At 41.6% G+C, this 24,483-nt stretch overlaps 1 protein-coding gene across 1 annotated transcript; it reads left to right on the top strand.

The window, feature by feature from the left end:
• The first annotated feature begins 6,452 nt into the window (after positions 1–6,452).
• On the top strand, positions 6,453–13,199 carry RDH14 (retinol dehydrogenase 14). The gene is made up of 2 exons (XM_009558392.2): positions 6,453–6,845; positions 11,126–13,199. The coding sequence occupies exons 1-2, from the start codon at positions 6,489–6,491 to the stop codon at positions 11,741–11,743; spliced, it is 975 nt and encodes a 324-aa protein (XP_009556687.2). The 5' UTR covers positions 6,453–6,488; the 3' UTR covers positions 11,744–13,199.
• The last annotated feature ends 11,284 nt before the right edge of the window (positions 13,200–24,483 follow it).

Below are 24,483 nucleotides of genomic sequence, written 5' to 3'. Positions count from 1 at the left end.
TCATAGTGCTGGGCGGGTAAGTATCTTGACAGGGACAAAGACTGAAACTTTAGAGCATACCTTTGTAACAGCAGAGAATCTACCCTGAATAATGCTGTTGATAGAGCTCCTTATTTCTTGACTAGATTCACTTAGGATTTACAGCTGTTTTGTGATCTGCATGAACTCAGTTTGGCAGCCGCACATGAGTTTCCAGGGGACAGGTGCCTGTTGCGGTATTAATACCCGTAAATTTACACCGTATGTCTATTCTACCTCTTTTATACTGAGTTCCTGTATCTTGGTGTCATCCATGTATCCGAGTGCCTTCCAGATGACACAACTAACATCTGTCAGGTGGTGTTTGTTCTCTTCCTCTCCCCAGTGGAACAAGTGTCCTGTTTTATTTTTATTGTTGCTGTGTATTTATACCAGAAGAGACAAAACTAAAAGAATGCTTTGCAGTGGGAGTAGGAGTTGATGAAGGCTTGTGATGATCTGTGTTTCCTGAGGGAATCCACTCCACAATCTCATGTTAGCCTCTGTGAAATTTGGTCTCTTCTGTCCGGATGAACTATCTTGTTATTGCAGAAAGCTTCCTTGCATTAATTGTAGTTTCCCTCTCAGAAACATAGGCAATCTTTTAAATTGTCTGGGTCCAAGCCATAAACTTCCTTGAAAACAAAGGCTAAAACTTTGAACCTGCATGAAACTCAAATAGAGATCATTAGAAAGGTTTTTATGTGTTCACACCAGCATGTGTTGCTGATGGGACGCATCTTCTGGTGTACTTGGAATTTCATAAGCGCTAAAGGCTTTGTGCCTAAAACATATCACATTTCCCAGCCCAGCCAGGAGGTGAGGAAGACATGAATAACTGAGGCCGACTCATTGTCTGCCAGGATGGGATAGAGTTACCTCGCCAAATGGAGATTATAAAAAAATGTTATTAGCAGATGTGTTTATGTGAGAGTTCAGCATCGGCAAGGAATCCAAAAGTATTCCTTAGCTGTGGACTATAAATTGCCTGTGTACCTTCACCACAAAGGCATGGCTGCAGATTTCAGGAACACCGGTCCTGCCTTGTTGAAGCAGCACAGGGATCAGTGGTTTTTCATCCATATACTGTTAGAACAACAGATGCTGGGTGGAGAAAACCATAAACGATATATGCTGTGCAAAGGTTGCTGGTACTTGGCTCTCATTGAGCACAGCAATTCAGGTTTGGTACTGAAAAGGGGTAACGAGATCCTTGGTCACCGTGTGACTCTGAAGGCAACTGCCTCAGGTGTGGCACGTGTAAGCATGTAAATCACTGAATAAATAGGAAACTGAATCACCTGGTCTACTATGTTTACTTGTATTTCCAACCATCCACCTACAGCAAAAATGAAACCTTCTGGCCAGGATATAGCTAGGAACTTTCAGGCTTTACATCTTTTTCACCTGTACACACAGTGACAGAGAACTACCTCTTGCAGTGTCATTCCTGACAGCAGCACTAAGGCATGTGTGAAGACAAATAAAGAGTTCACGTATTAAATTTATATAAGTAGGTTTCTTAGTCATAGAATTCAAATAGACATTAAAGTCCAGAAGATGATGTTAAGGTCCATAGTCACTTCAAAGTCAGTTGAGAAAAGTGCCCTTAGATTTTTGTTCAGATTGTACACTGCCTCTTAATGTGAGGCAACTGTTCAAGGTAGCTTCTCCTCATCTAGCAGAATGTTGGATGAGTGGAGTCTCGTTCATTCGCGTGAGTGCCCTTCCAGACTAATCTGGATGTTTGAGGAGCCTGGGTTTGCCAAGTAGTCTCTGCACGTAATAATTATTGGTTTCTGCTCCAAGGTACATGAAATAATAATTTTCAAGAAAATTCTCCGAAATGGGATGAGAGCTGATAGAAAGGAGTTTCTATTTTTGTAGGCATAGACCAGAACTGTATCCTAATAGCATTCTAGTCCACAAAGCAAAACAAATAAAACCCCAAAACAAACAAAATCCCTTACTTCTCGTGCTTGTGAGAATATCGTGAATTTATGCCCTAGCAGCTCATAACACTAAGCCAGTCACTTATTATTGTTTTAATGATGGATAACATGTTTTTAATAGGAGGAATGGAGAAAAGTCTTACGGTTCTGGACTGTCAGGTCTATCAGCCTGTTTATGACACTGGAAGACAGACTCAAAAAAGAAACTGTCATCCCAGCCAAATCTGGAAGGGGATTAATGATAACACAGATTGAATTTTGTGCTGAAAGAACCTTGTCAGGCAAAACCAGTCCTTGTTCTCTTAGCTTCCATGTTCATGTACCACACCACAAGGAAGAGTCCAGGTAAGACAAACGTGAATGCCTCCTCCTCCTACCAGTCCCCATGGACAAAAATCTTGGAAATAAGAACCTGAAAGTGACTTGATGATTTTTTTTTTTATTATTATTATTTTTATGCATAGTGAAATAACTATCTGGAGGAAACAAAATAGATCAGATGAAGATTTGGAGATGGTCATCATCGCATGTGTTTCAGCATGAGTCCTTTTATGTTCCTGGACTGTGATCGGCTCTAAGGACTCAGGAATTTACACCCTGAGGTGGATCCTTGGCCTTCTCTGCCAGATCCTGTAACCTGCACTGGCATACAGCATTGCTAAACAGAACATACCTGTCTCCTTGAGTGCAACAGTTGGGTAGAGAAAGCAGTGAAGCAGGTCAATGTCTTGGAAAAATAACTTCCAGTTATCCTGCTCAGTAGTATCTGGGACCAACAACATTGAATGCATATGTCATGCCTGCCTAGAGAAGCAACTTCTAATCACTATCGCCTGTGGGCTCCTGTGCACAACGGTCCTTGCACTGAAAGTTAGACTGGCCACTGATGGCAGGATCCTTGAGGCAGCACCCTCTCCAGCACATTCACAGTCTTCTGAAGTAGTAGATGTATCAGAGATGCCTGACAGAGTCCCCACTGCCAGATGCTGAATAGCAGGGTTTTTTTACAGGATGAGTCTGTTCCTTTAACAGGGCATTTCCTAGTTCTCTTATTTTGGTATCTTGTGGGCAACCACTGTCGCTTTCTCATGGTCCTTGGCTGCAAGGCCACTAGTCAGCAGATGCGGGCATGACTACATCACCTCCCAAAGACATTATTTACCCTAAGCAGAGCATATGGAAGAACACTTCAAACTGGTTATGGCTTTTATATTAGGTTAAGGATGCCAAAAGCCATAAGCAGATGCAATGGTCTGGTTAAAATATCCTTTGCTGTAGCCATGAGTCTCACAAAGGAGTGAAAAGCCAAGAATGAATAGAAAAGGAGTTTTCTGTGGTGAAGACAAAGATGGAAGAGGTCTCTCAGTGAATCCAATGTGTTTAGATGTGGTACTTACACAGCCTGTTAAATTGCCCCAAAGTGTAACAGTCAAAGGAGAGATGATCCAGATGGATACATCCAGAAAAATCTGATAAATCTCTTTGGCTGTAACATGAGCTGAACTCAGCCTCAGAACAGACTGCAGTGATGTGAACAAGCCATCAGTAGCATCAACATATTACAGTTAAATGGAGGTTACTATTAAAAATATTTATCTCGTCCAGACCAGCCGCGAGAAACCTGGTGAAATGTCCATGGGTTTCCTCTCGGGTTTCTTACTCATTTCCCCAAACTTGCTAGGTCTTGACTCAAGACAGACATGCTCATTATCAACCCCTGTGGACTCTTGTCTCCATGGGCTCTACTTACTTCCACGCTGGCCCCTAGTCCGGATCCTGAACTTCTCTTAATACATGTTGTTCTATCCTTATTGTTCCTAGCTTATCCCTAAATCTGCACTCAGCCCTACTACTGTCCTTGTTTTTGTCAAACACTTTGGGTTCTTTTTTAACTCATGTTACTCTTGATCAAATTTAGTTACCTTTTAATTGTGTCTCTGTACATTTCTACTAGCAACTCCCTCAGGTCTTGAATGAAAAGGATTTTGAGTGGGGGAACCGCAGTGGCCACTCCTGACTCCCTGGGTGGTTTCACATTGCCTTGGGTGTGTTTGTAAAGGTCTGGGATTAGTAAAGGTGGTCCTAGAAGCAAGTGTTCAGCAGGACTGTTAGCTCACTGTTATCTTTAAACTTTAGAGTAGCTATCAGAGCAGCCCCCAGCATGATGGCTTTTATAACGCTGCACCATCCCTCTCCCCCTGCCCCATGACTTCTGTTTGCAACACGCAAGTAGGTTATCAAGATATGCTTGGCAATGTACTAACATCTCTGCTGTGCTCAAACACACAATCCAACTTGATCCACAGCCACAGAATCTGCTGAAATACCAGCAGATTGGAGTTGGGGCTTGACATGCCATTCAGACATTCTCTCTCTCTCCATTTATACTAGTAATCTAAACTTTCCAAGAACATTTAATTGATACAAAAGCTAGCTGGCATGGAAAAGTCCAAGTAAGTCTCCAGACCATGATGATTGCTTCCAAACTGCCTAGCAGGAGCTCATGAGCTGTGGGGGAGCCCTGACCCGGCTCCAGCCTGGGGCCAAAACTCTGCCACAGGCCGCTGTTTCACTGTAACAGCAGATATGATGTGTTCCTGTGCTGGAAGCCTTCCCCAACGCTGATGCATCTTCTGCTCCAGCCTCTGCATCTCAAGCTAAAGACCCAAGGCAGATAAAATCAAATGTTGCTTTTGCAGAAGCGTTTCATCTGCCATGAGACTCAAAAACTGGTAATGAAACATTATAGATGCCCTTAATGTCTTTTTTTTCTCTGTGATGGAGTCTGATAAACAGTAATACAACATTTTGGTAAAGTCTCTAGTAGCAACACTCCCAGGAAATTCTTCCAGCCTGTGTCTCTGTGTCATTAATTTGTTGACGTTGTCTTCTAATCCTAAAACTGTTATAACAGTACTGTTTTGGTTTTGGCCCTGATCGACTAGCTCTCTCCCAAACAATATCTATCCATGTTTCAAGAGCCAGTATAGAATGAAAACCAAGAACCAGCTTGAACATGTTGGGGTTTAACAGGCTATTCTGCACCAAATGTCTAATTTACTAGCAGGCACATTGCTGGCATTGAAAGGACCATTGGGCAGACAGAGGGACATACCTGAAAGGAGATTGTAGCAAGGTGGGTGCTCATCTCTTCTCACAAGTAAAAAATGACAGGACAAGAGAAAATGGACTCAAGTTGCAATAGGGGAGGTTTAGATTGGAAATTAGAAAAAAAGTGTCTTACTGAAAGAGCGGTGAAGCATTGGAAAAGGATGCCCAGGGCAGTGGTGGATGTCCACATGGAAATCTGTGACAAATGGTGTCCCTCAGGGGTCCATACTGGGACCTGTGCTGTTTAATATTTTCTTCAGTGATATAGACAGCGAGATTGAGTGCATGTTCAGCAAGTTTGGAGATGACACCAAGCTGAGTGGTGTAGTTGCCACACCAGAAGTATGGGATGTCATCCAGAGGGACCAGGACAGGCTGGAGAAGTGGGGCTGTAAGAATCTCATGAGGTTCAATAAGGCCCAGTGCAAGGTCCTACACCTGGGTCAGAGCAATCCACAGTTTCAATACAGGATGGGGGGTGATGTGATTAAGAGCAGCCCTGCAGAGAAGGACATGGGGGTGCTGGTTGATGAGAAGCTCAACATGAGCCAGCAATGTGCACTTGCAGCCCAGAAGGCCAACTGTATCCTGGGCTGCATCAAAAGCAGCGTGGCCAGCAGGGCCAGGGAGGGGATTCTGCCCCTCTATTCCTCATGAGACCTCACCTGGAGTATTGTGTCCAGTTCTGGAATCCTCAACATAAGAAGGATATGGAACTGTTCGAACGGGTCCAGTGAAGGGCTACAAAGATGATCAGTGAGTTGGAGCACCTCCCGTAGAGTTGGGCTTGTTCAGCCTGAAGAAGAGAAGGGACCGAGGAGACCCCATAGAGACCTTCCAGTACATGAAGGGGCTACAGTCAAGCTGGGGAGGGACTGTTCACGATGGCTTGTAGTGACAAGATGAAGCAGAAAGGCTATAAATTGGAGAGGGGCAGATTTAGACTAGACATAAAGAGGAATTTCTTCACCATTAGGGCGGTGAGGCACTGGCACAGGTTGCCAAGAGACCTTGTGGCTGCCCCATCCCTGGAGGTGTTCAAGGCCAGGTTGGACGGGGCTTTGAGCAGCCTGGTCTAGTGGGAGGTGTCCCTGCCCATGGCAGGGGGTTGGAACTGGATGTTCTTTAAGATCCCTTCCAACCCAAACTATTCTATGATTTTATGAGTCTTTGATTCCGCGAGGCTATGATGAAGCACTTTTCAAAACTACAATTCCCACAATGCACAGCGGCCAAACAGAACCGGGGCTTAGCGGCAAGGAAGCGAGGACTACAGCCCCCACAATGCACAGCGGCCAAAGCGGACCCGGAGATTGGCGGTGTGGGGGCATGGACTACAATCCCCACAATGCACAGCGGCCAATGCCAACGCGCGCTGCGTGCGTGGAGCCGCGCGGCATGTAGGGAATGGCCGCGGCGGCCGCTGCGGCGCTGCTGCTTGGCGGGGGGCTCCTCCTGGCCGTCCGGCGCTGGCTACGCGCCGGGGCCTCGCCCGGTGCCTGCGCCTCCATGCGGGGCAAGACGGTGATCATCACGGGGGCCAACAGCGGCCTGGGCCGCGCGGCGGCGGCCGAGCTGCTGCGGATGCGGGCCCGCGTCATCATGGGGTGCCGCGACCGCGCGCGGGCGGAGCGGGCGGCGCGCGAGATCCGGGCCGAGCTGGGCGAGCGGGCGGAGGGCGAGGAAGGCGGCGAGCTGGTGGTCCGAGAGCTCGACCTGGCCTCGCTCCGCTCCGTCCGAGCCTTCTGCCACCGCGTCCTCCAGGTACGGGGCGAGGAGGGCAGTGAGCTGCGTGTCAGCGGGCCGCACCTCGGATCCTGTGGTGGATTTTGCGCTCCTCGCTACAAAAAAAGACATTGAGGGGAGGGGCTGCAGAACGAGGTGTTTGAGGAGCTGCTCAAGGAACTGGGGTTGTTTAGCTTAGAGAAGGAGGCTGAAGGGAGGCCTTATCTCTGTCTACAGCTGCCGGACAGGAGGTTATAGGTGGATGCTGGTCTTTTCTCCCAAGCAACAAGAGATAGGATGAGAGGGAATGTCCTCAGGCTGTGCCAGGGGAGGTTCAGGTTGGACGTCAGGAAAAGTTCCTTCATTGGGAGGCTTCTCAGGCACTGGCAGAGGCTGCCCAGGGAGGTGGTGGAGTCGCCATCCCTGGGGGTGTTTAAAAGACGGGCAGATGAAGTGCTTAGAGGGCCTACAGGAAATCTGGGCAGGGACTGTTTACAAAGGTTTGTAGTGATAGGACTAGGAGCAATAGATATAAAAAGGAGAGAGGCATGTTTAGACTGGATATAAGGAGGAATTTCTTCACTGTGAGAATGGTGAGGCACTGGAACAGATTGCCTGGAGAAGCTGTGGATGCCCCATCCTTGGAGGTGTTCAAGGGCAGGTTAGATGGGGCCTTGGGCGCCCTGATCTAGTGGGACGCGTCCCTGCTCGTTGTAGGGGGGTTGGAACTAGATGGTCTTTAGGGTCCCTTCCAACCCAAACTATTCCATGATTCTATGATTTAGTAGTGGACAGGTACAGTTGGACTCTGTAATTTCAAAGATCTTTTCCTATCTAGCAATTCTATGATTCTGTGATTAAAAGAAGCATGGCCAGCAGGTTGAGGGAGGTGATTCTTCCCCTCTACTCTGCTCTTGTAAGATCCCACATGGAGTCCTGTGTCTGGTTTTGGAATCCCCAACATAAGAAGTATATGGAACTGTTGGAATGGATCTAGAGGAAGCCATGAAGATGATCAGAGGGCTGGAGCACCTCTTGTATGAGGACAGGGTGAGAGAGTTGGGTTTGCTCAGCCTGGAGAAGAGAAGGCTCCAGGGAGACCTTATAGTGGCCTCCCTCTACCTGAAGGGGCTACAGGAAAGCTGGGGAGGGACTTTTTACAAGGGCATGGAGTGACAGGACAAAGCAGAATGGCTATAAATTGGAAGGGGGAAGATTTAGATTAGACATTAGGAAGAAATTCTTCACAATAAGGGTGGTGAGGCACTGGCACAGGTTGCCCAGGGAAGCTGTGGCTGCCCCATCGCTGGATCTGTTCAAGGCCAGATTGGATGGGGCTTGGAGCAGCCTGGTCCTGTGGGAGGTGTCTCTGCCTACAGGAGGGGGTTGGAACTGGATGGGGTTTAAGGTCCCTTCCAACCCAAACCATTCTATGATTCTATGGTTGTTTTTGTATGAGATAAATATTTTTTTCCCTTTCTCTCTTAATTAACTCTATCTTAACCTGCCTTTGTTGCTTTACATTGGTGTTACAGCTCAGCTTCATCTTCAGAGAAATAAAGTTCTGCATGAATGCACTTGCTCACAGCTCCAACCATCCTTCTGCTGCCTTCTCATACTGGCCACACACACACGTATTAAATCCCTTGGCCAGTGCTCACTAGGTGGAATACATAGACATTTTTTAATATTTAAAGTTTCTGCAGATTTCCTGAAATCCTGAGCTAAAGGAGAATGAGGACATCCGGTTGATTCACCCGACAGAAATGCCACTAGAAGGATTTGGTAGTGTTATTAGACAGCAGCAACTGAAGGGAGGCACTACTGGAGATGGTACTCCATCAGCTGGGAGTCTTATCTTGCCATACCTCAGGTCATGAGACACAGAGTCATGGGAAGCCAGGCTTAATTGCTGCTCTCAGAAGTGCTTTTAGTTAAGTACATGAAAGATGCTCGGTTGCTGTTGTGAGAAGGAAACTGAGAGGGATTTTATTCCATTAATTTTCAAATAGCTTTTCTAAAACATAAATGACTGAAAAAATGCAAAGTTCTGTAGTGGTGCTCAAAGTAGTTATGTACATTCATACATGCGAATGGAGTGATAAGGTCTAGTCTTGCTTCAGCATTCTGGGAAAATAGGCATATGCAAAATAATATGCAGAATAAGCACCAGAAAAGAAACACACTGCTTAAGTTATTAAAATTCTATCTTTTCTAGTACAGAGTATCAGCAGGTGTAGTTTTATTAGTCTCTTTATTGTTAAAGCCTGTACAAGTGATTTTAATTGAGAAATGAGTGACCAAAAACTGGTGCATGTACCTGTAGAGTGCTGGTGATGCCTGCATTCTAACTTATGTTTTCAAAATAATTCCAAAAGCAGCTGAATAACAAGGGATGTGAGTTCAAGTAGAACTTTCAGGAGCTATTCCACCCACATTCATGTTATCTTCTCTAACCCGTGACTCCCTTTTTGGAGCCATTTGTTTGGGGTTTAGTTTGGTCTTTTTTTTGTTTGAGATGAAGGCTTAAGTATCGGGAGGATGAGGAAACGATGCTTTTCCACTGTCTAACTCAATTTGTGGGGATTTTTCCTTTCCAGAACCACAAGAGATTGTCTTTCACTCTGAAGCTTTACTGCAAAAAGTGAAAGACTTGGAGATGTTGGAAGGCTCCATGGGAAAAGTAGAAGAGAGCTAAGAGGCTTCAAAGAATTGCATTGCCCATCAAAGCAATGTTTTGTGCTCTCTGTTGCATTTGGTTACAGCTGCCTGCCTGGCACTGATCATGTCACTCTAGACTGTTAAATTTCAGAGTCTGAAAAAATAGCTCAAGTGGAGGTCTTGCTTCTTGAAGTGTTAGGTCTTGCAAAATAAATTCTCTGGTCAGATGCTACAGAGAGTTTCTAAAGCAATATTTTGCTCTAAAGAAGAAAGAAGTACCACTTTAGTGAGCAGATCTGCAGTCAGTACTTCTTGAGCCCTGTTCTTCTTTAGTGATAGGAGCCATTATGTGCCTTTCAGTGAAGAGGAGAAGTGCATTTGATGCTCTTTGGATGATGCCTCAGGGACCCAATTATATCAAATGCCAAGCAACCTCAAGTCCTTTGGAAATCAGTCTGAGATGGAGTCCTTGATGTTTTGTGTGATTGGATGCAAGCATCATTAACTGAATGCCAAGTGAAGATTTGGGTTTTGCTCTGTATCTTTGCTGCTAATGGCACTGAAATAAGAGGCAAATGGTATAAAAATTATTTTTGAGGTCCTCTATTTTTAGCATTGAAGTGACCCCAAATGATCTCAGCTTACCTTCCAGTCCAGTTGCAGTTTAAAGATTTAGCAGCAAAGTAAACTCATGCTGCCTTTTCTATGAATTGAATAGTTTTGCTTCTGATTCACGCAAGCATGTATCTCCTGTAATACTTTACTGTCTTTTGTCAGAAGTGGGTGAAGGTGTTGAATTTGGAGCTTATTTGGCAGTTTACCTTAATCTGTATTTCTTAAAAAAGTTACTGGTTTGAGTAAATTGGAGAGCTCTTAATTTTTGATTGGTTGCTGGAGCATGAAGCGCATGATGTATTATACATCTGTTTGAATTATCCATACCACCCTTGTTTTAATTACTTATGTTTCCTATTTTGTAGGGCGTAACATACCTGGAGTCTTATTTTCTACTAACCTGAACCAGAATACTGATACATCAAATCACATGTGCTGAGCACAGCCTCAGTCCCATAGGCATGCCTTAGATCTTAAATAGACCTATTAAACTCAAATTGATGTATGAAACCTGCTCAGTTTAGGATAATGATTGTTACTTTTCTATGATGAGTTCTGCTCCGTAGTTCTCACCAAGCAGCACAAGGACCTGTAGTGATTTTAATAAAATAGTGTTTAAAATCATGAGAACATCTGAGGCTTGCTATAAATTGATGTGTCTGATTTTGCAATACAACCAACAAGTTACTTTTTAGAGGAAAACAAAATGCATCACAAAGGCAAATTATCACTGAATTGCTATAGAAAAAGTGGCTGCTGGAGAAACAGTTGATTGTGTTCTCTGCTTGTGTTAAAAGCAGATACAAACCTGCTCTCGTGTACCTGCCTCCTATTGGGGTCAAATAGTCAATGTAGTGGTAATTCAACTTATGGGGTTTTTTTTTTTCAGAAATGCTTTAAGAGAATCCCAGGAAGTTACAATTCAGAAAACTAGGAATGAAATTATTTCTTTGTAGCAATGGCCAATAAGAACTATTAAGCATAATAGTATGTTTTGCATGACAATTATAAAACTGAATTATTTTTTTCTTTCCTATTTAAAGGAAGAGCCAAGGCTGGATGTTCTCATAAATAATGCAGGCATATTCCAGTGTCCGTACATGAAGACAGAGGATGGTTTTGAGATGCAATTTGGTGTAAATCACTTGGGTCACTTCTTGCTCACCAACCTTCTTCTGGGCCTCCTCAAAAATTCTGCTCCGAGCAGGATTGTGGTGGTATCCTCAAAGCTTTACAAATATGGAGAGATCAACTTTGATGACTTGAACAGTGAAATAAGTTACAATAAAGGCTTTTGTTACAGTCGAAGTAAACTGGCTAACATATTATTTGCAAGGGAGCTAGCCCGTCGGTTAGAAGGGACGGGAGTCACTGTCAATTCACTTCATCCTGGGATTGCCAGAACAAATCTAGGCAGACATGTGAATATTCCTTTGCTGGCCAAACCTCTGTTCAACTTGGTGTCATGGGCTTTCTTCAAAACACCTCTGGAAGGAGCCCAGACTTCTATTTATTTGGCCTCTTCTCCTGATGTTGAAGGTGTGTCGGGTAAATATTTTGGGGACTGCAAAGAGGAGGAGCTCCTGCCCAAAGCCATGGATGACTTGGTTGCGAGAAAGTTGTGGGATATCAGTGAAGTGATGGTTGGTTTATTGAAATAAGTGTCAGGGAGTATCTGCTGAAAGAATGCAGATAACTATGCAATACATATTTGCCACAGAATGATTCTCACTTCAAATGCTGTGGGAATGCAGATTCCTTTGCTCAAGAAATATTAAATGGAGGAGTGATTTATGCTGGAATAGAAGACCTATTTAATAGGCACAGGCATAAAAAAAAAAAAGTCTGAAATAGAATTTGGGAGTGTGAATGTAATTTATGGTAAAATCTGCTTGGAAACTCATGTTTTACAAATAAAAATTAAACTAAACTGTGTTTTGCAATATATGTGTATATTTGTCATGTTCCATTAATTGTAGTTGGGTTGGACAATACCAGTTACTGATTGTAAAACACTTCTATAAAAAGGTTTTGAAAATAGATCATCATCATAATAATGATCGTTGTCTTTTTTTTGAGCCATCACAGTGAAAAACTGAATAAACAGTTTATTGATATCTTGCACTGTAATTGTTTTGGCATCTGAGTGCCATTCTAAGACTTGCTGGCCCTATGGTTCAGTGAACAGAACTGTTGGGCTGTACGCTGTTCAGCTGTGAAGCACAAAGTGAACTTTTTTTAGTGATGTTGCTGCTATTCAGTGGTTAAATACACTTGGTTATGTAAGCTGTATTTTTTTTTTCATGTGTGTGGAACTTGCTCTTTCTTGGTATGCAGCTTGAGTTTCATTAACAACATTGTTGACAGATGTATTATGGTCTTGATAGGGCTTTGCTTGTCACGAGTTGTGCACATACAAAGTTCACAAGACTTCACCTGGAGTAGACCGAAGAGGCTATGCTTTTCAGTGTGTGTTTGGCTTGACTGAATGGCACTTCAACTCAGTAATGAGATTGGATAAGTCTGTCTAATACAGCTTACTGAATATTCTTTAATAAAAATCCTTTAAAAAAAGACTTAGCATTCATTCTTTCACTGTGGAATAGAATATCAGAAATGAGTAGTCTTGACACAGTAGGCTAATTTCAAACCAGAAGAAATTTCACCTGTTTTGGTTTTGGGAGCCTCTCATGCAGGGTTGATAGAAATAAGATGGACTCCAAGTAACTACATGAGTATTACATGATGCTGCTCTCATTTATTCTTTCATATAGCTAGTGGGTTCATATTGACATGTGTGACTTCTTGTTTTGCTCTACTGTAATAAAATGTTCCAGCAGTTTAGTCAAAATATACAGAATAAATACAGAAGAATGATTTAAAGTGTTCTATCTTAATAAATGTTACTCAAAGAGTATCGGTAATAAATGATGTATTCAGTGAATCTTTATTACCTAGTTATAAATACATTTTAGTTCTTCAGATAGCAACCACATAAATTTTTGAGATTCTAATTCTAGTTGTTTACTCAGATTCTCGGCATACTTTTAACTTTTGCCCAGTGGAGGGGACCTGATCTAGCCTTACCCTTCACCAGCAAGACTGCTGTGGGTGAGTGACTCGTGTGAGAGTGGAAGGTGACATTCCAGGAAAGCATAAGGCGAGCTACAAAGCAGAGCAGGTTTTGAGATCTTGTAACATGTTGAACTTTGCATTGCTCACTGTAAGGCAGAGGGAAGGGGTGGGTGTGTTGTCAAAGCATACTCTGTTGAACGAAGTTCTCTAAGTAACGCCAGAAGGCGACAGTGACATGCTCGGAGAAGGTTCTGCTTTGATCTTCCGTCTTTAATTTCACATTTCCATTGTAAGTACTTGTAAACAGCTGCGTGCAGCACCTTTGAACAGCTGGCTAAAGAATTAAAGGTTCATTAACATGAACTTCTCTGTAAAGGGATACAGAGAAGCTGAGCCAAACTCAGGTTTGCATTTTCAATGCTACTGTAGCAATACTAAAAGTATCATTTCACTGCTCTTGTAAAGAAAACCTTAGATGCCAGAGTGGAGAATGGAGATGGTTAGTCTGAAAATACTGTCGTAAACAACTACACTAAAATTGTCTGAAGAGCAGAGGAATTTTTCAGACTGAGTGACCAACACAGGATGTGCACCAGCCTTCAAAATAGCAAAGGTGGATTTGTACTGAAATAAGAGATGAGGAATAAGGAGTACCAGTTGTGTAGTATGCCTGCATAACATGTAACTTCATACATCTGCCATGTGCTTAGTTTTATTTCGTTTTGAAACATTGCAGTAATGAGAGCCGTTGTCAGAAAAGGATTAGATTCCTGCAATCATAACAGTCCTCATTCCAGAGTAGGAGAATGATCACATGATGCTCTTAATGCAATGTTATCTGCCTGAATGATTATTGCCTGAAAACAATGTGAAACAGTGGATTGTTCGGAAAAGGTTAGTTTTTTTTAACATCTGAGGCTGAATATAATTTAGCTGCTGCTGACCAGTTTCACAGTTTAGCTAAATTTTGGCAGCTAAAAACCAGGTAGTTGAGCTTCCAGAAATCCTTTCTTACCCACACCCCTCGATGAAGAGAGGGAAGTTAGAAGAAAAAGACATGTTGGAAAGTAGAACTATAGCATTAACGAAATGATAAGAATATTAATAATAAAATAATTAGAAAGTAATAAAATATATACAAATATGTGAGATCATGCCCCCACCACAAGTGCTGCAGAGGAGACATGAGGGAATGGCTCCATGGCTACGAGGGAGCTGGACTTGAGGACTGGATTCAGGAACACATGGGTCTGGGATCAGGAACAACCAGGCAAATGAGGTCCTCACTGGCCATTGGCCGTTGCAGGAGAGAATGAGATGCTTGTGATCTCTCAAGTTCATACCAAGTATGACCTATATGGGATGGAATACTCCGTTGGTTAGCTCTGCCCTATTCATGTCTCCTCATAGGTGTGGCTCCTTTTCCACCAGCTTAAAGAGTGCCTCGGTTAAATGTAAGCATTGGCCATTTTGCATACCAATGTCCTGTGTTATCTCTTTAGAGAAGAACACCGTCTCAAAACCATGCAGTTAGTTTCAGAGAATAAAGTTACAGCAACTGAGGTAGTCACAAAACTGTACTGTGCTCTGCTCTGCTCTACTCTACAGGATCTTAATAAGCTTAGATATATGTGTATGAGTTGAGGATTGTCTGCTGAATGTCTCCCCTTGGAAATGGTAGAGGATGCTCCAAGAGAAGATCAGCACCTTCACACTTCCCCCCAGTATTACAGTGCCTCCAGAAAGATGTATGTTACTTTTGTATGTAATAAACCATTTATATCAAGATTGTGCAGCTATAAAAGGGATGCACTGCAGATGCTTCTCTCCCTCCACTATCGCCACCATATGAACACTGGTACCCTCATATTAAACTTATTTCTCATGAAAAATTATACATGTAAAAGGAAAAAGTAAGAGGTGAAAGAAGCAGAAGAAAGACTAAGAGGAAGAGATGATGGGTTTACGGAGGAGCTGAGGGGAGAAGAAAGCTGCTTGTTAGTATGTGAGTGTCACCTACCACCTGCACCAGTTTGGTATGTGATGAGATGTTGGACTTGGGGGCAGATCTGTTGGACTTGAGCTCAGTGCTGAACTCGGTTGCCTAAAGTTGCATCCAGGTGGATATATCCACTGTCTGCTTTTGGAGCTGGAGAGCACACAGGCACAGCAAAAGGTGGGAAGCTTCTCTGTGTAATAAGCGCGAGAAACAGGCTTCAAGGATCTTAAGCAGAACATTTTTTAACTGCTTCAGTGTAATTTATTCATTTTTGACTATGGTGCTCTTGGAAGTGCCCCTGTAACTTCCCTCATGCACAGACCAAGACTTTAAGAAAGAAATAGTTTCCTTTATAAAAAATCTCTCTCTTTCTCGTGATTCTCAGTCCCAGGCACAGCTATAAGCTGATCCTCCCTGCAGATAGATGGTTATTAAAGCTGAGGCTTCTGCAAGTGAACTAAATTGCACTTGCATGTATTTATTTTATATGCCACATCCATTTAAGTCAAGGGAGACTTATGTAACAAAAAGTACTCTGAATCTGTCACCAATTTACCTTCCTTACCCTGCCACAAAGGCCAACATCTGTCCCCAGGCACAGGGACAACACTGCTCTTTCAGTTACTACAGCCAAAGCAGCAGGCAAGCTTATAAACTCAGCAGGGGTAAAAATTCTCCATCTTAATGAGATAAATGATCATTTTTTCCGTGATGCAATAAAACCAGACTGTTTTATTTCTCTTCTCTTTCTCCAGTGGTCGCCTGGTTTGCCTAAGCTTCCTACTAAGTGAATGCTTCACAGGCTTCAAAGCCCAAACCCTGTGAATGCGCGGTGTGATTATGCTTTTGCTGAAAAATGTGGCTAATTCCCACTTCAAGCGCACTTAATTTCCTTCCACCTAAGGCTATAAAGAAAATAAACAACTTGCAAGAGTCATGCAGATACTTTTAAAATGGGAGGCCTGTTCCCATTTTCACATAACTTTTTCCAAACTAATCACTTCAAGGCTAATTGACTCGCATGCCATCCAGGAGGCCTCCACAGTTGAATTATTATTTTTGATTTGTCCCAGAATGGTGCTGCTATTTCTCATAACAGAAAAAGATGACCTCCCTCTAGACTTTTTACTTACTGCTTTAGCTACCACTAACAGCCTCACACCTGTCGTAACTGGATTCAGATCAAAGAAATTCATTTGAATATTTAATTCATTCCAAATGTCTTATGTAACTTAAAAAAAAAAAAAGGAGTGCTCTCCTAATTTCTTTTTTTAGGGGGAAGGCTGGCACACTTATCTCTTAACAAGGTTGATTGCCCTTTCTTTCTACATTTAAGAATGATCGCTTGTTCTCTGGTAATGTAAAAAAACTTAATTTATCTGCATAGGGAAGAACTGATATGGTTATTTGCTATGAAAGATTCAGGAGGGTGTCAGATGTTTGAAAATTGTAATATTCACTGTACCAACACACTGAGCGTTTCTTGCCATCTGCTTCGTGAAAGCAAGCAGACTGAACTTTCGGTCCCACTGGGAGTGTTGGGAGTCAGACACCTAAATATTTTTGCTCATGTTGACCCCCTGACTTTAGGTTTGGGCAGTAGAACTCTTACAGCCAGCTGGGTGATGATTCTTTCAAGCTTGATGCATGAAGCTTAATGCACTGTTGTGTATGTGTGTTATTTTTCAGAAAATACTTTACAGATTAAGGAGGGGGATGTTAGGTGTATGTTAGATATCCTACAACATTCTCCAGAAATGTGTGTGGTTTCCTATCCAAAAAAATGTCAGCCCATCTCTGCGGTTATTGGAATGCTTGTCAATTTACTACCTGGACTGCAGTTTGGTGATAAGTGGTGTTATTTCAGTTTATCCAAGTTCCGTTGCAACTGTTCCTAACAGCAGGGCGGTGTCTTGGGCCTCTCCTAATCCACCGCACAACCATCCACTCTTCAAATCCCATCTGCCCATGAGATAAGCGATGTCAGGTTCTTTCTAGATGCTTCAAGAAAGGGATCATGAACAGCATCTGCAGAAAAGTAGATGACATGCCTGGAGACCCATGACTTACACGCACTTCAAGTAGGTTTGATATCATTTTGTATACTCTTTCGCAGACAGGAACACCACCTCTGGTGTAGAAAGATGGGTATTTTAGACTTCAACCTGCCCCAAACTCTGTCTATAAAGGAGTGTGGGTATAGCCCATGGGTGAAACAGCAGAGCACTTGTTCTTCCGAAGGGTGGAGATCCTACAGGTCCCATTGAAGTTGCTGGTAGTTCTAGTTGCTTGAGGCTTCAACTGGCTTTAAAAATACTTGGAGGAAAGGAGGAGGAAAAGACCAGACTATAATTTTCCTTATATTTAATCTGCCTTCCTGGAAATCTTCAGAGGCCTAAATGTGTCTCAGATGCATCTTCACAGATATTGAAAAACAACGCAAGCCTGCTTTATGGAGATATTTGTCAAAAAAATTTTGCTGTAAATGGAGACTTCAAAAAAAATTCACATTTTATATAAGAGTCAGATGATATTATGAATTAATTATATCAGAAGCACAACTAAAACTGGGTCCTGGGACAGTAGAACAGACTAACAGTGAGCCACCATCTTTAGATGCAAGAGAAGCAATCTAAAAACAGAATAATTAAAAAGCTTTGATGACTGTTCTTTTATTTCTATTTCTGAGGGGGATTTTTGAAAGATATTTGCTTTTTTTTTTTTTAGAAAAACCCTTAAAACTGTGGAAAATGAGAAAACAGCAATGTTTCAGCAAAGTGGCACAGTTGTTCACTGTGGAAAATCCATAAAATGACAGGAAATGGCTTAATGTGGTAGGTGTTCATTTTTAAGGGGCCTGTTGACAGAAGTTGATGAGTGAAAATATTGTATTTCATTTTTGCCTTTTGTTCAGTAAACAACATGGAATTTTGATGCTGCCTAGAGGGACGGCTTTGTACTGCGGTGGTCTCAACTGGAGATTTTTCATTAATGTAACCAATCAGAGTAGGTGGGGTGGTTCTTTTTGGTTTTATGTTGAGGGTTTTTTTTCAGGAAAAAAAAAAAGTTGAAGTCAAAGAGAAGACCAAGAAAAAGCACCAGAAAGTTTATCTTTTACTCATCTGGAAGAGTTTATTTTAAACACGGAACATTGTTTGCTGCTGTGGAAATGAAAGTGAGAGAGTCGCAGCTTTCTTCCAATGCCATCTGGCAGATGATTTACTTGCGTATGGTATTCACTAATCCAAATAACCCTGTGTGTGGTAGCATTGTCTCTTTACTGATCATGCAGCTGAGCTGGCTGAACCTTAGATGGCTCACACGAGCCTATCAACACTACAAGAGACTGTTTATCAGCTGTACAATAGACTGTTTAAAATTAGAACAGCGTTAAAGAATGGGATATGCCAAATTTAACATGCCTTTACCTTTATTAAGCAGTTTCCTTACCCAGACTGGGCTTGATGATTCTTTTTCATTCCCTTCATGGTTTTATTCAGGTCTACTTTAGCCCATTAAATTCGACACATAAATGAAGCCTCAAAGCTCAGACAAATCCGGAGCATCCATCCCTACACTGGTATCCTTGCCCTAATGATAACCATGTTTGCTTCTGTGAAGTGCCTCATGAAACTTGCGTTTCTTCTGGGTAATAAGGCCGCTTCAGCAGGACGACTCGTTGCTGCAAGCAGCAACTTTGTGATTAAGAAACTCTTGTAGTTCCAAACCTGAGCCAAAATTATATCCGGATCAGGATATTCACATTTATCAGGCAGAAGATCCAGCTACTTCATTATTATGTTAATGTTAGGCTGCCTCCACTTGCTGTAATATGAAAGGCAGGGTCTTGAGTGGTTATTCTGGGAAGTAAAATAATTAGGGGATTCTATCTTGAGGGGGTATCCCAAGCTATGAGTAGATGGAAGTATTTGCTTATATTCTTGTATTTAAATTCTAGGGAGGAGTGAATATTCTGATGTTTTTCTATATTCAAATCCATATAAGGGCTCCATTATCAACATATAGGAGTTTTGAGTGATTTTTCCATGGAACCAAACTCTGTGTGTCTAATAGATCTCTAATTTAGTCTTCAGATTCCACTCTGAAGTTGAAAGGCTTTAAGTGTTGACTGTGCTTTGTTTTAGTCACTTCTGCTTTTTAATTGGACCTGACCGCGATACCTCACTTCATAAGGGTAATGTTATGGTTCAGTTTGCAGATGTCTACTTTTTGAAGCTGCCTTTTTGATTTTAAGGACAGTCAAATAGTTTTGAAAACGCTCATTTTCTTCCAAGATCGATCAATATCATTCATACGTGAAATTAAAATATATACAGTGTATATCATTTTGTAGCAGTGACAGGGAAGGGAATTGAGAGGTTAGGTTTTTTCCTGAAGAGCAGCTGATGCTTTGATCTCACGGGCTCCATCATATTGCTAAGCGTTTAATGCCAGGACCTCTTTCCTGAGCTATACGCTGAATGGGACAGTGGGGCAGTTTTCACATTCCCACATTCTATTTTCCCTCTGGAGAGGCATGGATATATCCAAACTGCTTGCTAGGATTGTCCTTGGCTCATGTCGACTCCTGAATGATGCAAAGACTTTTTTCAAACAAGAATGTAAACAGTGCCAAGAACTGCCCTAACTATTAAACAGCACAGATGGTCAAATTTTAGTGCCCGAGCGGGTGCCTCGTCACTCTTTAATTGAATGGAATAAGTATATCCAAAAAATGCCCCCTTTCCTCTCTCAAGTGTTAACAGAATAGATGTTAATTTGCTTCCACGACATTCGGAGTCCATTCTGGAAAACTAAAGCATACTTTCTCTTCCTAATTTTATAGTGCTAAAATTCCACTGACTTTACTGCAATTTCTATTGACTGATCCTGTAAACACATGGAGAATTGATGTTGTTATTAATATCATCATGTTGTCATGGTTTATTCATTTTCAATTTTATAACTGCAGTCTGATGTCTTGGAATTGTGTCTGCTAGTGTAGCACTGGACTGTGGAAATCTTATTTTATCAACGTATGTTATTCTTGGACTAGAATTTACAGTTACACAGTTGCATTTTATAGATCCATAGATTTTTAAAGCCAGAAAGTGCCCTTAGATTACTGAGTCTGACTACCTGAATGACACAAGCCATTTAATTTAACCCACTTAGTCTTGCGTCAAGTCCAATAATTTGTGTTTGGCTAAGGCTAGAAAGGCATCCAGTCAAGATCTGAAGCCATCAGTAATTGGAGAATCTGTTGCGTCCTGTGACAGTGAAGTCCAATAGTTATCACTCTCCCTCTTAAAAATGCAAATTTTGATTCTTGCCTGAATTTGTCTGGCTTTCACTTCCAACTATCACCTCTCATTATGCCTTTTTTTATGACATGAGAGTGCTGCTGTTACTGCTCAGTATTTTCTCCCTGTGGTGATACTGGCACATTGTAATCACTGAAATCATCGCTAGATGTTTTTCTTAAACTGAGTAGCCTGAACCCCTTTAACCACTCTCTGCAAAGCCCTGTTCCAAAGTTTCTGGTCATTTCTGTTGCTCTCCTCGACATGCTATCCAATTTTTTACCCCTTTTCTGAAACAAGAAAACAGGAACTGGATGTAATACTCCAGAGTGTGTCCATTTATAAGCAATCCTAGTACTTCTCAGTGCTTTCCATCTGTTGCTCTAAGACGATCACTAACTTAAATGTGCCTGGGGCTGCTCGCTGACACCGCTTCCAACTGGAATATCATAGTCTGCATCTGTGTTCTTGAACTCTCTTTATCTTCCATGATAGGGTGCCTGCTTGCAAATAACTTTTCATGAATGCTTCCTGGCAATTCCTGACACTTCAGCTGTGCCTGGGAATTACCTGGGAAAATGTTGGTAGTGTCTGAAATCGTGTCAGGGATCATCTCCTGTGATACAGATGTTCAAGGACTAATACCTAGGAACATTTCCTGCCATATTTTTATTCATTGGTGTAGTCTAAGAGTTCCTAGTGATGCTCAAAGCATCACTGATAATATCAGCTTCAGTAAAGGTATTAAAAGTAGACATATTTCTCTTATTTGCTTTAAGAATGAAGGAATCAGATATGTGGGCTCAACTGGTCACCTTGGTTAGGTGAAAACATACTCAAGTTAGAGACAAGCATCTCCTAATTTTCTTTCACCCCATTTCTCTTATATGTTTGTTTTTGAACAGATTCTCTGCCCAGTAGGTTTTACCTCTTTCCACTTCACCACCAGTAATAAAGTGTACTTGGATGATTAAGAGCCTGAGTCTAACTTTTCACAAGACTTAGCTAAATGACTCCTACTCACTTTTGTGTAATGACTCCTACTCACTTCTGTGCAATGACTCCTACTTTTATTGGGTTGACTTATAACTGTGGCACTTATGCATCTAAATCACAGAGGTGTTTTTTGTAGAAATATTACCCATAGATATAATATATTTGCATGGATACAATGAACACACTTTTAATTACTTTTCTCTGACATTTACTGTAGTAATTGAACATGAAATTAAACCTCATATCCTGAATTTTCTAAATGTAAACACTAGTTCTACATCTCATTTTAATGTGTTTTCCATGATACAGCAACACAAGAAATAATCATCAGATCCTACATTTGCTGGTCCCAAGACTAACTTACGTCTTCACGGAGTAGACTTTTTGCTGATTGAGACTCTTTATTCCCACCTTCCTCCTCTGAGAAAAAGTTACAAGGAATGCTGAGTGAGGAGGATAGTTTGTGCCTGTATCAAACCTCAGACAAGATGGACAAAATGTGTAGGGATAGAATGTTAATTATTTTCTCTTTCAATCTGAAAAATAAAACTACTTGAAATCAGCTCAAGGATTTCATCACTTTAGTGTTGTCAGTTCCCAACCTCAGAAGTCCCAAAATAGCTTGAAAAGATCCAGTTGTTCTGGAATTTGGAATAGAAAATACCTGTTACATCTCTTTTCTTATAAGAGGTTAGATGAGATGCCGCAAAACATATTCAGTGGGCACCTGAGACCTTTTTTATTAGTGAACTCCTATATGCTTGAGCGTAGCTGATTTGCTTTGTAAGGGTGTTTGCATTAAAGGTATGTCTTGGACTTTTAATTTGTCAAAAGTTTTTTTGGATTTGGTCATACTAGTTTAGAGGTATTATACTAAAGGATTGTATTTTAAATGGTGCAAACCCTGTGACAAAAGTACTAAACTAAATGATGAGCAAAATCATAACTTTTTCTCACTGATTGTCCACTCTGTTTTATTTTTGGCGTATATCTTGACTCTATTTCGGATCTAACTTCTTCCTCCATGATGTGATGTGGGGCTAACTGTCTCCAAATAGGATGTGTGGACAAGACTTGGAGGCTGACTGATGCAATTTTCCAACATTATTCCAGCAACTTGTGTATCCTTTAAAGTTTCTACACTCTCCCATTTTGCTTCTTAGAGTTTATAGCTATATTTAGTACTGTAAAAGCAACATAAAAGGCTCTGATTCATTCATGCATCTCCAAAACACAAGTGCTTATGAAGCAGGGAGCACTCATCATGGCATATTCAAGTCGTGAATATGAGGCTCTTACATTCAGAGACTTTCACCAGTTTCAGCTGTAGATTGGGCTGTGAGTTATGGTAGTTTTGGACTGAATTCCTATTCTATTCAGATGTGCTTGCAACAGGACTACAACTCTTCAGGAAGAGTGGAAGGAATGGCAGGTATAACTGTTTCTGTCACCCAAGCTAAATCTGCCGGCAAACATTAATAGGAGCCTTGAGGGTTTTTTTTCACTTATTTTAATTAGCTTCAATATTCATTTGTGCGAATATAGAAAAAGTCTAAATTGTTTTTCTTGCCTGAAAAAGCACTTGTGTTCAGGAATAATTTGAAATGGTAACTGATTTGGCATGAGCCAGAGCAAAGCCTATTGCAGACATATAGCGGGAATTCATTATTACTTTCATTACGTTTTATTATCATCACCTTCAGTGACACATACAGTGTTTCTTTCATCACCATGTAACAGGGTTAAACATTACAGGAGCAGACTAATATTTCTTCAGCACCTGCCCATCTGGCAAGCCTTTGTACTCTAAAGTTTGTTCTGCGACTGTTGATTTTAGATTGGCACTTTTGCAGCTGATCAAAGCGATGAGATTACTTCAAACATGATCTTCCCGGGCAAATACATCACCATTGGAGTAGTTTGGCTCTACAGAGCCCTGACAGCAAAGGGCCTCTAGGCAGACCGGGCTAGCAGAAACGAATGTGCATGCAGACATTTATGATGCCACTCTGTTATTTTTAATGCACTCTACATTCAGCATTTTATTCCCTTTATAGTGGAAGATCATTTAGATGTTTCTTTGAAGATTAATTTAGGAATGTTGGCAAAGGCCAGTTAATGTAACATGTGCAATTTATTATGTTAACAACATCTGATGAAACAACAAATATGAATAATCCTGCCGAGTACAGAGAAGACAAATGCACTCTTTTTATGCTGTAGTTTGATCTGATCTTCGTGGACTACAGTTAATATATTTTGAAACAAAGTATGCATGTCAAACTGTTTTCATAAGACTCTAATAAAAGTCTTTCTCATTTTTACTTTTTCCTCTCTTTAAATCTTCCCTTTGTTTTGTTCAAATAAAAAAAAAAATAGAAAACATCTATTTTACCATCTGTAAAGAACCTGAATTCTTCTCAGCTGCTGCTGTTAAAATGCTGGAACTCCATTCCAGTAGGTTCTTGTTCACCCTATGTACAATAAATAACATACCATGGAAAACAGTCCAAAATCAAATGTAATTCGAGAGTTATTAATAAATTCTGTGCTTTCTATTTCTTGGTAAGGAAATCGTGCAGTTAAGCAAGTTCATTGCCTCAACATGAACGAAATAGCGTAAAGTAGGGCACAGTCAATAGTCCAGTGGTTAATATGGTGAGAAATCTGTTTATATTGTTGAGTCAGTAACTTATATGCTGTGCTATTGATTTATTCTCTGCCAAGAGAGAGCTCAGGGCTTGGTCACAGCTTTGTTGAATGCATTGTAAGGGCTTGTAGAGAATGACTGGAAGAAAATGGTAATGGACAGGTGATGGTTAGGCAGGCTTGGAAAAAGCCTGGGAATATGTGACTGTAAAAGTCAGACGACTCCTCTTTGTTCCTCAGCTCCTCTGAATTTTTCTGGCCTTTCTCCCATGGGTTCACCGTACTTCGGTGACCCCACACGCCCACGAGGCATCCCACTAGGCAGGCCACTCTGTACCCTCAGAGCGTCGTAGAGTCATTTCCGTCTGCCTTAGAGAAG

This window comes from Cuculus canorus, chromosome 3 (assembly GCF_017976375.1).
Source record: "Cuculus canorus isolate bCucCan1 chromosome 3, bCucCan1.pri, whole genome shotgun sequence".
Lineage (NCBI taxonomy): Eukaryota > Metazoa > Chordata > Aves > Cuculiformes > Cuculidae > Cuculus > Cuculus canorus.
The sequence above is the reverse complement of the archived record's forward strand: the minus strand, read 5'-3'. Positions and strand labels throughout refer to the sequence as shown.